Raw genomic sequence first — 16,402 nt, 5'->3', positions numbered from 1 at the left:
TGCATGTGTGCACACATACAAACAGGAATGAAAAATACATGAAAGTAATAATAGCCAATACATCTTTTAAACTACTGCATTTTATTTTGCAGTTGATGACCTATCAACATGCCTGATATCTTAAATTCTTGGTTTTAAGTTGGTAGGCTAATTATGAGATCTTTAAAACACTTAGTTTGGCAGCACTCTGGAGGCAGAGGTAGGCGGATCTCTGTGAGTTCAAGGCCAGCCTGCTCTACAGAGCAAGTTCCAGGATAGGCTTCAAAGCAATACAGAGAAACCCTGTCTCGAAAAAAAACCAAATAAACAGGGTTAGGGTTTAGGGGTTAGGGTTAGTTTGGATGCTCAGTGGGTACTACAATGCTTCTGTGCAAGCATGAGTACCTGTATATGACTCTCTGGAACCCACATGAATGCCAGACTCATTATTGTGAATCTGTAACATGGGACTCCTACAAGTTTGCAGGCACACACAGTGGAAAAATAGCAAAGACACACATACACACATGTGTACTCTGATATTCATACATAAATGACACAGAGGTCTTTTGTTGTTTTTGTGTTTCTCAAGATAGGTCTCACTATGTATCTCTGGGCTACCATGGAACTTACTCTAGACCAGACTGGTTCTCAAAGATCCTCCTGCCTCTGCCTCCAGAGTGCTAGGAATAAGGGCATTCACCACCACCACCCTGCTGACAGAGGTTCTTTTCTTCATAGCTTGGTTTGGGGATTGTGAAATTTTGCTTGAATAGCATTAAAATTTGTACACTGTGTTGAAGAGAGTATATTTTTAGGTATCCTCTCTTGTTTTGCTAGGATACGTAAAGCTAATTGCCAATAACAAACCATCCAAAAAATAAAAACCATCATTTTATAGACAGTTAACATTAGACCCTTTTATTTATTTATTAATAAGCTTATGTGTATGGGTATTTTGCCGCGTATATGTCTACGCACCGTGTGCCTAGTGTTTGTGGAGGCCAAGAAAGGTTATTGGGTCCCCAGGAACTGGAGTTACAGACAGTTGTGTGCTGCTATGTAAGTACTAGAAATTGAACCTGAGTCCTCCAGAAGAACAGCCTGTGCTTCTAACTACTGAGCTATTTCTCCAGTCCCAATGTTAGAGCTGATAAAGTGTTGTGACATTGTGACCATCTAGATATATTGAAAACAGAACAATAAACTACAATTCAAATCTTCATGAGGTGCAGGGAAAGAAGGACTCTTCTCTGATTCTTAAGCAAAATGGAATGTAGATGGTACCGGTAAATTAAATAGCCTCTTCAGATTGCTGTAAGGATAGTGCAGTAATGATTTCAAGGAATTTGAGCTTCTGTAACACAAGGCAACATTTATAATGCAAATGTATTGTTAATTACTTATGATGAATTTTAATTCATTTTTGTGAAGAAAATACAGATTTGTATTGTTACCAACCAAATTATTTACCAGGTGACTGACTATAAACCTCAGTCACACCAGATGAAAGAAAGGCAGTGACTTTATGTATGGATGATCCACTAAATAATACTTGCGAGTATAACTTAGGCTATCACATAACTTGAGAAAAAGTGTTTTTATTTCTCTTTTTCCTATCACCATTCTTTAGACATTTTAGTTCCCACCATAGTGTCAGTAAAAGAAAATTTGGAATATAAGGCCCTGAGTAAAGCTGGCTTGCATAATATAGGTCTTGTGTGGTGGTTTGAGTAAGAAACATTACACCATAAGCTTGGATATTTCAACACTTGATCTGCAGTTGGTGACACTGTTTGGGGAGGCCTTTGGGAGGTGGAGCCTTGCTGGGTGTGGTGATATGAAAGAAAATGGCCTTCAAAGGGAGTGGCACTATTAGGAGGTGTGGCCTTATTTGAGGAAGTGTGTCATTGTGGTAACTGGCCTTGAGGTCTCTTTTGCTCAAGCTTCCCTTTGTGTGACTTTCAGTCAACTTCCTGTTGCTTGAAAGATGGAGGGCTCTCAGCTATTCTTCCAGCACCAGGTTGGCCTGCATGCCACCATGCTCCCCATCGTGATGATAATGGACTGAACTTCAGAACTACAAGTGAGCCACCCTCAATTAAATGTTTTCCTTATAAGAGTTTGCTGTGGTCATGGTGTCTCTCACAGCATTAGCAATCCTAACTAAGACACTAGGAGAAGTATCTTAACAGAGGTGAACTATGAGTGGCAATGGTCTTGCTCCATCTGTTTTTCCCCTCTGCTCTGTGCTTGCCTTTGAAGATGTGAGCTCTCAGCTTTCTGCTCTGCTCTGCCCGAACACTTGCCTCTAGCTGCTGTGACTGACTGCCTGCCTGCTGTGATGGACTCATCCCTCTGGAACCATAAGCCCAATACACCTTCTTCTATAAGTTGCTTTGGCCATGGTGTTTTATTGCAGCAACGGGAAAATAATGTACATGTGGACTTGAAAGGTGATGCCTATGTTGGTACAACTGGGTGGGTGCTCTGTAATGGATAGAGTTTCTCCTGGTGAGCAGTGTGGAATATATGCATTCAGCTTCTGGGGAGAAGGTGCTCAGCATTTAATTCTGGGGGATTTGTAGAGGCTGTCTTTAGAGATAACACTAACATTAAGTGTTAGCCCAAGTATGTTTAAGGAGACAATAATTGAATGTGGATGAGAAAGGAGCAGACTATGCAGAGTCTGTATCCTATGTATAAGAAATCCTTTCTATTCCAACCAGGTACCTTTTTATAAGCTTTTGTTCTTGTGGTCTTTCTTCTAAGTGGATAGGAGCTACATAGCCAGTTTACTTCAAGACACTCATGAAAACTTCTGGCTTGTGTTTGCCTAATCCTTTTCAAAACATCTGTTTTAACAAACTGTTACTTGTAAACATGTGAACTTCATCCTTTAACCTTGGTCTTCAAAATGGATTTTTCATCAGGCCTAACCAAGCTTAAGATATTGTATGGTTTACATATGTAAGCCAAAATCACATGTTTTTGAGGGACTGAGTATAAAAATTAGTAGTAAAGTCAACCTTCTTGTATCTTCAGTGTGGTTAAAAATATTTTTCTTAAGGTACTTGTTCTCTCAATGACCTTCCAAAATCTAGTCACATGAATGTTTTGCCAACTAAAAAACATGGACTTCTCTGTTTGTTTTTGTGATGATTATTTGAGAACACACTTGGTATAAATGTGATGCTAGTTGATAATTTACTGAGTACATAAAATCTGCCAGGTACTTAAAAATTGAGTATAGTTTTAGTAGGTTTTTTCAAATAACTTAAAAGTATAATGATTCCTTCCAAAGTGCTTATATGACCACAAGAATTTTAATTTGAGCCATTCTAGTTGATATGTAAAGGTATCTTGGTGTGGTTTTGTGCTTCTTTATTTGAGGCAGAATGTAGCTATGTTGCTTAGGCTGGTGTCAAATTCACCATGTAACCCAGGCTGGCCCTCAGCACATAATCTGTCTTCCTATCTTTGACTCCCACATGCTGGGAATGCAGGTAAATGCTGTCAGTCTAAGTGCTTGTTTGTTAATTGTATGTGTGTGATTGGGGTGGGGTGGGGGATACATATACTACACATGCATGTATAGAGAATCTCCTCCCTCCTTTATGTGGGTTCTAAGAACCAAACTCAGGTTGCAAATACCTTTACTTGCTGGGCTATCTCACAGGCCTCTCTTACTATGTTTTTTTTTTTTTTTTTTTTTTTTTTTTTTTTTTTTTTTGAGACAAACAGCCCTAACTGTCCTGGAACTCACTCTGTAGACCCAAACTGGCTTCAGACTCACAGAGATCCACTTGCCTCTGCCTCCTAAGTTCTGGAATTAAAGACATACTGATTTGTTGAGCTCATTGTTAACCTCATGTTATATATTTCTGGTTCTTAAATTATGAAATTATAGAAAAGTACAGAAAAGTAGAGGAGAAACGGGTATGCTTCATGTGACAGGAATGCATTTGTTTAATGTCTGTCACCAAAATAAGACCAAGAATGTGATTAGAAGGAATACTGTAAAGGAAATGTGTCCTGGCCTGTGTGTGTGTGTGTGTGTGTGTGTGTGTGTGTGTGTGTGTGTGTGTGTGGTTTTAAGGCAGACGCTCTCTGAACTGGAGCTTACTAAGCTGCAAACCTATACTCTGCCTTCACATCATCTGGGCTGGGGTTAGAGTGGTTTGAACATGGCTCCAAATGGAGCTTCTCAGGCCTGTGCAGCGGGCACCTGACCCCTGTCCCTCTTCCCTGGCCACTTTGCTTCCAAAAGAAAGCTGCTAACATTTGGTTTCCCTCCAGTTTCTTGTTTGAATCACATTGATTTTTTTTTCTTTTATTTATTTTATTTTATTTTATTTTTGAGGCAGGGTCTTGTGTAACCCAGGCTGACCTCAAACGTGCTGGGACCTTTAGAGTTATACATGCAGTTGCTGTAGCATTTTCTTTACAAAGTCAGTCTGTCCTCTGCTTACCACATTGTCATGGCAGTTTTGTGTTCTCATATGACCATTTGGCTTTAAATCAAGCCTTGCTACCTGGTAGTTTAATTGTTCGCCTAGAAAATCTTTTTAAATCACCAAATAATTTAAGCTAATTGTTGTCCGCTTTCTCTTTTCTTTCCTTTGTCTCCCAAAGCTCATTGTGCCTCTTAATGTTAGTTAAGGTCTCAGCTTACAGGTTCAGTAGCTCCCTTTTCCATCCCGTGTCTGACCTGAAGCCAGAAGCCCTTAAGCAAGTGCAGCTTCTCCTGGTGAGAGATTAATACCAAGATGTCTTCACACAGTATGCTTTGTTGCCCTGGCTGCCAGTCTGTGGCTGACTGCAGCTTGGACTTTGGGATCATTCCTCTGACTCCAAACCTTTAGGCCTTTCTGGTTTATATAGTCCAGGAGGTATTGTGCCTTTTTAAAAAAACAAAAACATAAAGGAACAATTTAATTTTGTCTGGTAAGTGGAAATGTCTTCACAGAGATATTGGTATATAAATTCAGATGAAAGGTTTTACTTAAGTCTTTTTTTGTTTGTTTTTATATTTATTGATTATTTGGAACTCTCCCATCATGTTCCCCATTGCACTCACCTCCCAGTCTTCCCATGTCCACCCTTCTGCCCCATGACCCTCCAAGAAAAAAGTCCATTTTGTGTTTGTTCATATATTCACTAGAGCACGGTCAAATTCCTAGTTTTGCCTTGCATTTTTAATTACTGTTCCTTCCCTCCATTAACCTCTAGCCTTAGAACATGTGGTTTCCTGAGAAAAACTTTTCTGCTGAGGTATCTTTCCCCCTGCTTTGACCACTGTTGGTATACTCCGTTTACTGCCCATAATGAGACTCTCGTTAGTGTGAGAGTCTCATATGTGTTATTGTGCTTCCACTGTCCCTGACTGCCAAGACAACACCCCGTGCGTTTACTTCCTTCTGAAATGTCTTGGAACAAGCAGGCATAACAATAGCAAGTGGAATGCCCCCATCCCCACCCCACTTACTTGCCCAGGCAATATATAGACATTAGACGGCTGGTTGGTAAATCATCTGTTAGGAAGGATGAAGAAACAGTGCTGTCTGCCAGGTACAGCATTGAAATAGCTCCTTTACCTTTCCATCCCTGCTAAGCGAAGCATGGGTTAAACCCCCCTATCATCAGCATTCAGAAGCAATGGATTATTTAATTCAAACATAGTTTTTACATTCATTGTACAATTGCTGCTTTAATTAATATAAAATTTCTTTTAACTATAGTTGACTTGGACTCAGCATAATTATGTGAGAATGTATGAATCTTCTCCACACTGCCTGGTGGCATGATCTTTCTGAAAGCTTCAGAAGGGCAATGAGCCAGAGCCCAGACCTGCTAGACAGGAAATGGAGCGATGCTTATTCTTTCAACAGGGTGACTCCGGGTTGAGAAGTATAGACATTTCTGTAATCTGGAAGGCCAGTCGAGTTTATAACACCTAGAAAACAGAATACCTTGCCAAGATGTGACAGGAAGAAAAACTACTATTTCCTGTGTTGTTACCTTGGTTACAAATGTCCTGGTTCAGATTTTTGTGTTTGTATTGACAACTTATTTTAAAATAGGCCTGAACCAATTAATGATTGCATTTTTAAGCAGTGAAAGATTCTGTAAAAAGCAATAGTTTGTCTATAAGCAGTTTCTGCTAGAAACATCATACATTGTTCTTTAAATATCAAGTGTTGCTGGGCATGGTGCCAGATGTCTGTATTCCCAGCATGTAGAAGAAGACTTAAGTAGGAGGATTGCCATGAATTGAGGCCAGCCTGAGCTACATAGCAAGGCAGTCTTCTTTAAAAGAAAGGAAGGAAGGGAGGGAGGGAGGGAGGGAGGGAGGGAGGGAGGGAGGGAAGAGGAGGAAGGAAGAAAGGAAAGGAAGAGGAGGAAGGAAGGAAGGAAGGAAGGAAGGAAGGAAGGAAGGAAGAAAGGTAGGTAGGTCCAGCTCAGCCTGGTCTGCTAGATCCAGGACAGCCTCCAAAGCCACAGAGAAACCCTGTCTCAAACAACAACAAAAAAGGGTCCAGCATAGGAAATGATACATTCACTTGTAATATCTTTGGCAGCTTTAAACAACCTAAATACACACTTAACCCTAATAGGTTCCAGTATCACACTCTTGGCATCTTACATTTCTAAAAGCACCTGTATACAGATGTTCTTAGCATCGTTATTATTATTCTGTTTATAATAGAAAATACTAGAAACTACCCAAATGTTCTTCAGCAGGTAGGTGGTTGCACAATAGTACACCTGTATAGTGAAATACTACTGACTTGTGGACAGATGCGGTAACAAGGGTGTGAGCCTCAAAAGTATTCTATGGAGTAAAAAAGAAGTCAACTCTAGTGGGTTTATGATGCCATTTACCTAACACTGTGGAGCTGGACCTGGTAGTGTGGTCTGAAATACTGGCTGCTCTTGAAGCTGAGGGAAGATGCTCTAAGCTCAAGACTTCTCTGGGCTACAGAGCAAATCCAAGCCCATCCTTGTCAACTTAGTGAGACCCTGTCTCAAAAGTGAGAGCTGAGTAAGTTCTGTTATAATGTTAAAATATGCTAACCAGGTCCTGATTTTGCTAATATATTAGAGATGTTCAAATGCCACCAGTGCTAACTTAAAAGGTACATAGGACTCCATACTATTTTTGCAACTTTTTAAAGTCTGTTATTATTTCATATAAAAACTTCTATATCATACATTCATGTTTATGGAAGCATTATTCACAATAACCAAAAAGACGTGGCCAACCCAACAACTGACTGACAAACCGTGGCATATACATACAGTGGAGGATTATTTAGCTGCAGAAAGGAATGAACCCTGAGGTGGACTCTGGACTCTGGAGACTTTGTAAAATAAACATGAAGAATTGCTGTTTGGTGGATACAAAGTTGTTTCGGGAGATTCTTGAAGGACCAGGTTTTTAGAGATATAGTAATGCATGTATTTAAATATGTCATCTTATTTTTTTTTAATATGTGTTTTGCCTGTGTGTATGCGTGTGCATCATGTGTGTGCCTGGTGCCTGAGGGAGTCAGAAGAGGAGGTGTCAGATCTGCTGGGACCGGAGCTGTGGATGGTTGTAAACCACTATGAGCGTTCTGGGAACTGAACCCAGAACTCTGCAAGGGCAGCCAGTGCTCTTAACTGTTGAGCCATCTCTCCAGCCACTTAATTTATTTTTAAAAAAGATTTATTTGTGTTTTATGTGTCTGTGTTTAATAGTATATATGTGCAGGTGCCTGAAGAGACTGGAAGAGGATGTCAGATCCCCTGGAGCTAACAAGTGATTGTGAGCTACCCAACTTTGGTACTGGGAACTGAACTAGCCAGAGCTCTTAAATGCTGAGTCAAGTCTCGAACCTCCAGTGTTTTTTATTTGTTCATTTTATTTATTTTCATTTTGAGAGCTGGGGAAATGGCACAATGTGTAAGACCTACTCTACAAATATGAGTGCCCAAGTTTGAATTTGTAGCACCCACATAAAAAGCCAGGCATGATTATGTGTACCTATAATCCCAGTATTGGGGTGCAGAGACAGGCAGATCCCATGAGCTCAATGGCCGGCCAGCTTAGCTAAGACGGTCAGCGTCCAAATCAGTGAAAGACATTGTCTTAAGGCAATAAAGTAGGGAGAAAGGAGGAAGAAGACACCACCCAGTGAAGTGCTCTGGACTTGTGAGCATGTGCAGGTACATGCACGTGGCACACTCGACAAGAAAACAGATTTATGTGTATCTTTTATGATTCCTTTCTTTTAAAACTAACAGAAGGCCGGGCAGTGGTGGTACACACCTTTAAAACTAGCATTCAAGTGCAAAGGCAGGCGAATCTCTGAGTTTGAGGCCAGCCTGATCCACAGAGTGAGTTCCAGGACAGCCAGGGTTACACAGAAAAGCCCTGTCTCAAAATACAAAAACAACACAACAAAAAAACTCCAACAGAATACCTCAGCTATTGTATTTTCTCCTTTATGGTGATCTCATAATGAAAATAATCTCGGATAAATATGCTACCATGGATCTTTTTTTCTGATTTGTACACTTCTATCATGTAAGGCTTAATGGCTGACTAGTCCCTGACCTGAAAGTCACTTTCAGTCTGTCTTTAATTGGAGGATTAAGGCCATTTATAGTCACAGTTATTGCTGAAAGATATATACTACTAACTCCTGTCATTTTGTTGTTTTCTTCTGGCTATTTTGAATAATCTGCACCCATTTCTTTTTCTCTAAATTCATATTAAAGGTTTGTTGGTTTATTGAATCAATCATGTTTAATTGTTTTTTCTAATTCTCAGCTTATTTTATTATTCTGGTGAGGATTATTATTTCTTTCATGATTCTATTTATCCTCCTCCTCTCTGTATATGGTTTAAAGGCCATGAATTTGGGTTAGGCTTATCTAGGGAGGTCTTTATCTCACCTTTGATTCTAAAAAATAACCTTGCTGAGTACAGTAATCTTAGTCAACTGTTACTTTCTTTCGGGACTTGAAATATAGCATTCTGTACCTTCTAACCTTTAGATTTTTTTGCTGATAATTTTGCTGTTTATTCTGTTGGACCTCCTTTTTTTATAAGTGACAACACTTCTGTAGCTTTGTTGTTGTTGTTGTTGTTGTTGTTGTTGTTGTTGTTTTGAGATGGTTTCCTTGTGTAACACCCCTGCTTGTCCTGGAACTCACTCTGTAGACCAGGCTGGCCTCAAACTCACAGAGATCCACGTACCTCTGTCTCCCCGGTCCTAGGTTTAAAGATGTGCACGACCATTGCCTGATTTATTATTTTAATTGTTCCTTAATTTATTGAACTGTTTTATTCTCTGTGAGTTCACTGATCATTTTTTAAATTAATCTTTTTAATTATTTTCCCATAATTACATTTATTTTATACAGTAGTTCATAGATTTAAATTTGGTTACTGGTGAAGTATGAATTTTTACAGAAACATTGTCTTTTTTATTCATAATTCTTAGTTTTTCTGTGTTGATATATGAGCATCTGTTGAAGAGACTATCTCTCACTTTTGTGTGAGGTCTCCTTCGTGAGAACGTCTCATGAGGGCTCAACCCCAGTACTGTGCAGAGGAGAAAGCAAGCTGCAGTAACAAGTTCTACTTGCTGTGCTAGATCCCCTTCCCCGTCCCTGAAGCCAGGGCTGTGGGCCTGCATTTCTGCTTCTTCTGTGTGCTTTTTAGTTTTCCTATTTCTTTTTCATTCATAGTCATATTCTCTTTCTCCTTCCCCACCCTCCCTCATCTTTTTTAGGCAGGATCTGGCTGTGGTCCCAGTGGGTCTGGAACTTCCTATGTAGTCCATTCTGTCCCCAAACTTGGAATCTCCTACAACTACATATATGCTTGGATTGCAGTTGTGGGTCAACAGGTCTGACACTGTTGGCTCTTTCTTGATTCCTAGAGTTCTTTCTTTCCCTAAAACATAGTTGCCCTTTCTCACTCACAGAACTGGGCAAAATAGTTTTATCATCTCCTCCCTGTCCAACCTTTGCTTTTAAAAAATGTATTCATTGTGTATTATGTATGAGTGGTTTGCCTCAATGTTTTGCTTGCATGCATGTGTTTGTGCTTGGTACCCCGGGGATGAACTGCATCAGATCCCCTGGAACTGTAATTATGGCTGGTTAAAAACTACCAGGAGGGTACTGGGAATCGAACCTAGTTCCCCTGCAAGAACAACAAATGATTTTAACTACTGAAGGTCTTCAGCCCCTAACCTTCGTTTTTAATGTTGGACCTCATTTGTTGGTATTCACACAAAGAATCAAAATAACCATGGCAGGTTTAGTTTAAAAATTAAGTGCATAAAGTACTATAAATTAATGAGTATGGGAAAGCATGTACAATAAATTTACTTAGATCTTTAAATTATACTACAAAATAAGTTTTTTTTTTTTCTTTTCTTTTTTTGAGACAGGGTTTCACTGTGTAGCTTTGGAGTCTGTCCTGGAACTTACTCTGTAGATCAGGCTGGCCTCAAACTCACAGAGATACGCCAGCCTCTTCCTCCCTAGTGCTGGGATTACAGGTGTATGCGACTACCACTTGGCTACAAAATAAGTTTTAAATTTGTTTCTTTTAATGTTCTTTAAATACAGAAGTAGAGGACAATAGAAGTGAATGTTCATAATTCTTAAACTTGTATGATAGCAAAATGAAGAAAATTGCAAATGAAAAGATTGCCTATTGATTTGTTATTATAAAAGTGAATTTGAGGAAATCATTTTTCAGATTTTTTTTTTAAAATAAACTTGAACAAAGCATATGACCCAGCATTCATATTACTGGATAGCTTAGAGAAGTGAAAACTGGGATTCTCAGAGCAATCTGCACATGTTACATGTATGTCCTGCTCATGATTTTTTTCAATCTATGGTAAGGTTTTGACAGTTTAACCATGATAAGTCAAGAAACATATGCACTGTGATTGTTGACTGCGTTATCATTGAGAGAACGTTGGTAAAGTGTACGTGTGAGAACCCTACAATTCTCACAACATCTACTTCAAAATTAAGTTATCCAAAGGTCAACTTGGGCCAGAAATACATTGAAAAGCAAAATGAAGCACATAGTTAATAGCAATTATTAGAGATAAAATAATTGTTTGTATGAATAATGTTTTGTACACATGAGCACACATATGCGTGTGTGTGTATGCATATATATATATACACATATATATATATGGAGGAAGAGAGAGAGAACTCACACATATTTATCTACTAGGCAAGCAACAGAGTCCTCAGGAAATTTAAACAAGAATTTTTTAGAAGATAGAGTACCTGAGAGAAAATTTTATAGGTGTACTTTTATAATTATATGCCCAAGATTTTCTGAAATCACAGCCAGGTAGTAGTGACACACATCTTTAATCCCAGCACTTGGGAGGTAGAGGCAGGAGGATCTGAGTTTAGGGCCAGCCTGGTCTACAGAGTGAATTTCAGGACAGCCAGGACTACACAGGGCTATCTTGGAAAAAAAAAAAAAGGGGGAAAAGATTCTCTGAACTTCGAAAATTTCATTGTTCTGCCAAATCAATAGATCATAACTGCAATTTCACCCAAGACAAAAATAGTGCTTGCCTAAATGTAAGAACCTGAGTTCTGTTACAGAACCCAATGGAGGTAAAGACAGGTGTTCCTGAGGCTAGCTAGCCTAGCTTACTTGCCAAATTCTAGACTGGTTAAAAAAAAAAAAAACCAAAAAGGTGGGTGGAGTCTGAGCAACAGTATGTGAATTGCACCCAAAGGCACTTGTGCACCTGTAATTACACACTCATATGCACACATACAGAACAGAGCAGTAGTTTTCATTGTTTGGTGGTGGTGGTTTGGTTTATCGTTTGATATTTCGAGAGTAATAATCAAGTTGACTAGCTATATATCTGAGGGTGACATTGATCAGCCTGCATGCACTTCCTAAGTTAGCATGCCCAGATAACTGTGTACTGTTTTAAAACAGCTTGAAAAACCTTGTCATGTATAATCTGTCTTCTCAACAACAAACGCTGTTTCTTTTTCTTTTTTAGGCATAAATTAATTATTGGAAACTGCTAAATAATGGAGCCAGACATCATTCGAATGTATTCTTCATCTCCCCCACCACTAGACAATGGAGCAGAGGATGACGATGAGGACGAATTTGGGGAATTTGGTGGATTTTCAGAAGTCAGCCCTTCTGGTGTAGGCTTTGTTGATTTTGATACACCAGATTATACTCGTCCTAAGGAAAACTTTGTACCTTCAAACCATTTTATGCCAATTCATGATTATTCAGAAAATGTAGATAGCCTTACAAGCTTTAAGTCCATTAAAAATGGTAATGATAAGGATATCACTGCTGAACTTTGTACTCCTGTGAAAAATCAATCTGATGTTGTACTTTCTACCACCAGCAAAGAGATGATTCCATCTAAAACTTCAGATCCTTCCATCGATGGCATGGAAAGCCCGGGGGATTTAAATAAAGTTGTGGTGCAGGGACCAAACACTGGACAGCCCAGAAGTTTCTCTCCAGGAGATTTTAGAACTGATCCTAACATTGTTCATCAAACCAAGCAGTTAGAGAGCTGCAACGGTGAAAAGCCTCCTTGTCTGGAAATTCTAACAAATGGGTTTGCAGGTTTAGAAACTGTAAATCCTCAGGAAACAGATGACCTGGACAGTGTGGCTGATTCAGAGGGATTGAAGCCTCTTAGCACTTGTGACACTGAGTGTGGTTTAGATTCTACAGCTAGTCCTGCTAAGGAATTTGCAGATTTTGCTGCATTTTCCCAAACAGAAAGGATACAACCAGAAGAAATAGAATGTGCAGTTGTAAATGATGGTGTTGCACAGAGCATTCAGGAAAACAGCAGAATCAACAGAGTCAGTGAACTAAATTCCTTGAAGGGTATGTCTTTGGGTAGAAGCTTTGAGGATAAAGGAGTTACTGATGGAGAACATGTTTCAGAAGTGCATGTAATAATTGACAGAGGTTTCAGTGTTGACAAACAAGACCTTCAAACACTGCAAAAGAATGAATTTTTAAATTCAAGAATTCAATCTGAGACTTGGAGTTTGGTAGACTCAACAGAAAATTCAGACACCATTAGGAGGGACCAGTGTAAAACTGAGGAAAATGATTTATTTGCTTCTAAATGTGCTGACCTGTGCATGGAGTCTATTAAAACTTCTGATGCTAATGAAGTTGATTCTTCCAAAGAAAGAAATAGAAAACTTACTAATTCGGAAAGCCCAAACCTTGATCCCACAGAAGAAAATGTTTTGGATGATTCGGCTGCAAGCATAAAAAGTGCTGACAGTGGTAACGGCTTTGTAACTTGCCACAATACCACTGAGGATGATTTTGGTGACTTTGGTACAGCCAGTGGCACCACTCCACCTTTTGTTGCCAGTACTCAAGATTCAATGAGTGATGCAGCTTTTGAAGAGTCCTCGGAGCATTTTCTACATTTTAGTGAACCAGGTGATGATTTTGGAGAATTTGAGGATACAAATGCTGTTTCTTGCCAAGAGGAAATGATATTTACTGAGTCCAACCTAAAACAGACCTCTGGTAGTTTATCAGAGGAAGATCAGTTGGCAGGAAAGTCTACTGGGAAAGACAGTGGACCTGACTCAAAACTGGAAAATGGTCAGGACAGTGAATTTGGAGATTTTGATTCTGTGCCAAATACTCAAGACAGCAGTAGTGCTTTTCAAGACTCAGATGATTTTGCAGACTTCAGTTCAGCTGGCCCTAGTCAAGCTGTGGATTGGAATGCTTTTGAAGATGAACAGAAAGATGGTTGTTCTTGGGCTGCCTTTGGAGACCAGCAGGCTACTGAATCCCATCATCGAAAAGAAGTCTGGCAGTCACATAGGACAGACGAAAATATTGATACTCTGGGGACGCCTAAGATGCACAATGTCTCTTTAGCAACTTCCAAAGGAACAGTTGCTAGTGGCCATTTGCAGGATTCAGCCACTTCAGTTCAGGTATTTACTAATTTCCTCTATTGCATAACATGTTACTTTCTAGGGAGACTCCTAATACAGCTTTAAAAAATTAGCTAAGTATCTACTAACGGGGATTCTGTGTGAGATATGATATTTGCTGGCTAGATTTCTAGATTAGTTAGAGTTTCCACAACCTTTTGAAAAATTGTAAAATTGCTATCCTAGGGAGTTTCTTAGTTAACAGAAATTCATCAGTTTAAATTGATGATTAATGTTTGTTTTAAATATAGCCATTTTTCCTTCAGTTTTTATCTTTACAGTGGTTTTTTCAACAGTCAGTTAACTATGTCTCTTAAAAATAAGCATAGTTTTGATTACAGGAGAGAGCTAATGGAATTTGAAAACTCATAATTTAACAGCCACAAAAAGATCCGGCATGAAATAATGTTTAATCTTAGAAGAAGTAACTGTGGATTAAGTTATTGTGGTTATATTTATTGTTTCTTGTTTGTGTGTATATGTGTTTTTTGTTTTGTTTGTAACTATTCTTAGGGAGCAGATAAATCAGGGAGAATATTTTTACTACTCAGCACCTGTGTACAATTCTTTCTGGTTCATACTCTAGTCAGAAAAGATTCATTAATATTTATTATGATCTAAAATAGTCCCTGTAGTTGTATCTTGATATTATTGTTTCCCAGTCCTGAGTTGTACTCTATATTAGTTTTTACCATTACTCAGCCCAAGTAGTGAGGAAAGGGACATTTTGAGGGAAAAAACAAAAACAAAACAAAAACAAATCACTTTTTTATAGAAGCGATTGGTGTGGGACATCTTGTCCTTAGGCTTGTTTTTAATACTATTTTTTCAGTTGTCTTTTGCTAAAAAATCCATTTCAACTGGAAGTATCTCTAAGGTCTGTTAATTAAAATAATTATACTTCATTGTTTTGATAGTTTTGATACATGTGATATTGCCATTTGGTATTCACAGCTTCTCACTCACTGGCTCTGAGTGTCTAAATAGTTTGTTTGCTAATTCAGTTATTACCTGGCTGAGCTAATGTGCAGTATTACTATTTAAAATTTATCATTGAGGAAAGAGTCTTATAATATAATTCTAACAACAAATTAACTGGTTTTAATACAAAATGAAGACTGTTGCTTTGACCTAACCCTTTCCCTATTTAGTTTCATTGCCGTAAAGTATAGGGTGTCCGTGGTATTAGATGATCTTTAGTTTGTAGCCTTAGAACTTTTAACATCATCAGATAATGAATTTTTAAAAGTATAACCACTTCAAATGGAAATTTCTTTCATGTTGAGTTTATTTGTACATAATTTAATAATTGAATATATATACATGTACATAGATCATATATGGGCTTCAATGGAATATGATGTGTGATTTTGTATCTTGACAGCCTCTTGAAAACTTTCTTATTTGGATATGCAGAAAGGGAATTTTGTTTTGTAAAAGTAAAATGTAAGCTGCATAGAGATAGCAAAAATACTTATGAAAACTTGCTGAGATCTTTTGACCCAGGCGTCACACATTTATTAATGGGGAATGGGATATGCAGAATCTTAGAGATAGATGCAGAGTGGGAGAACAGACTACTGACAACAGTTCGGGAAGAAAGCCGAGGTGGGGAATGGGTAACCCTGCTAGCAGAGTAGTCAGAGTGCATACAGATGATGCTGTGAAGGAAGCTGCCCTGGACTTTCCTCCCTGGACTCCAGAATCTGCTGAAAACATACATTTGTCCTACCTTGCCCTTTGAGAGATTCTATTCGTTAATGTTTTTCTAAAATGTCTCCTAGCTGCAGCAGTCTTTCTTCATCAGTCTGCTAAGTGCTGGCTTGCAGGGATGAGCCACCACACCTGGCCAGGAATCGTGATTAAACAACCAAGAAGCCCTTTCAGCAAAACAGTTTATAGCATAAGCACTGATTTAATCCTGAGCTTCTGTAAAACTAAATATTACTCAGAATGTTACTTGAGAATTTAGGTCATTGGTAAATACGAAGATTTTCTTCTACAAGGGAGGCCATGAAGTTATATTTTGTTAATAGCCATCCATCTGGTATTACTGAAAAAGGTTATTAGATGAAATTTAAGACCTTTAAGAGTGAAAGGTATAGGGCTTAGAGGTTAAGAGCGGTGATTGTTCTTCCAGAGGTCCTGAGTTCAGTACCAGCAACCGCACTGTGGCTTACAGCCATCTGTAATAAGATCTGGTGCCCTCTTCTGGCGTGCTAAATACATGCAGTCAGAACTCTGTATATATAAATAAATAAATAATAAATCTTTAAAAAAAAAGAAAGGAATGAATGAATTAAAAAAAAAAAAAAAAAGAATGAAGGGTATAGGGGCTGAAAAGATGGCTCAGCAATTGAGAGAGCTGCTCTTCTGGGTACAGAAATTCAGTTCCCCAGCATCCATGTCA

The 16,402-nt window shown here is 38.7% G+C and overlaps 1 protein-coding gene across 2 annotated transcripts in view; it reads left to right on the top strand.

The window, feature by feature from the left end:
• Aftph (aftiphilin) overlaps positions 1-16,402 on the top strand; it is a 66,041-nt gene that overhangs the window by 11,398 nt on the left and 38,241 nt on the right. For both annotated transcript variants that reach the window (XM_051200623.1, XM_051200622.1), the window contains exon 2: positions 12,042-13,992. In XM_051200623.1, the coding sequence (XP_051056580.1) occupies positions 12,073-13,992 (1,920 nt within the window). In that variant the 5' untranslated portion in view covers positions 12,042-12,072. The remainder of the gene's footprint in view (positions 1-12,041; positions 13,993-16,402) is intronic.

Source organism: Phodopus roborovskii, unplaced genomic scaffold (genome assembly GCF_943737965.1).
Source record: "Phodopus roborovskii unplaced genomic scaffold, PHOROB, whole genome shotgun sequence".
Classification (NCBI taxonomy): Eukaryota; Metazoa; Chordata; class Mammalia; order Rodentia; family Cricetidae; genus Phodopus; species Phodopus roborovskii.
The sequence above is the reverse complement of the archived record's forward strand: the minus strand, read 5'-3'. Positions and strand labels throughout refer to the sequence as shown.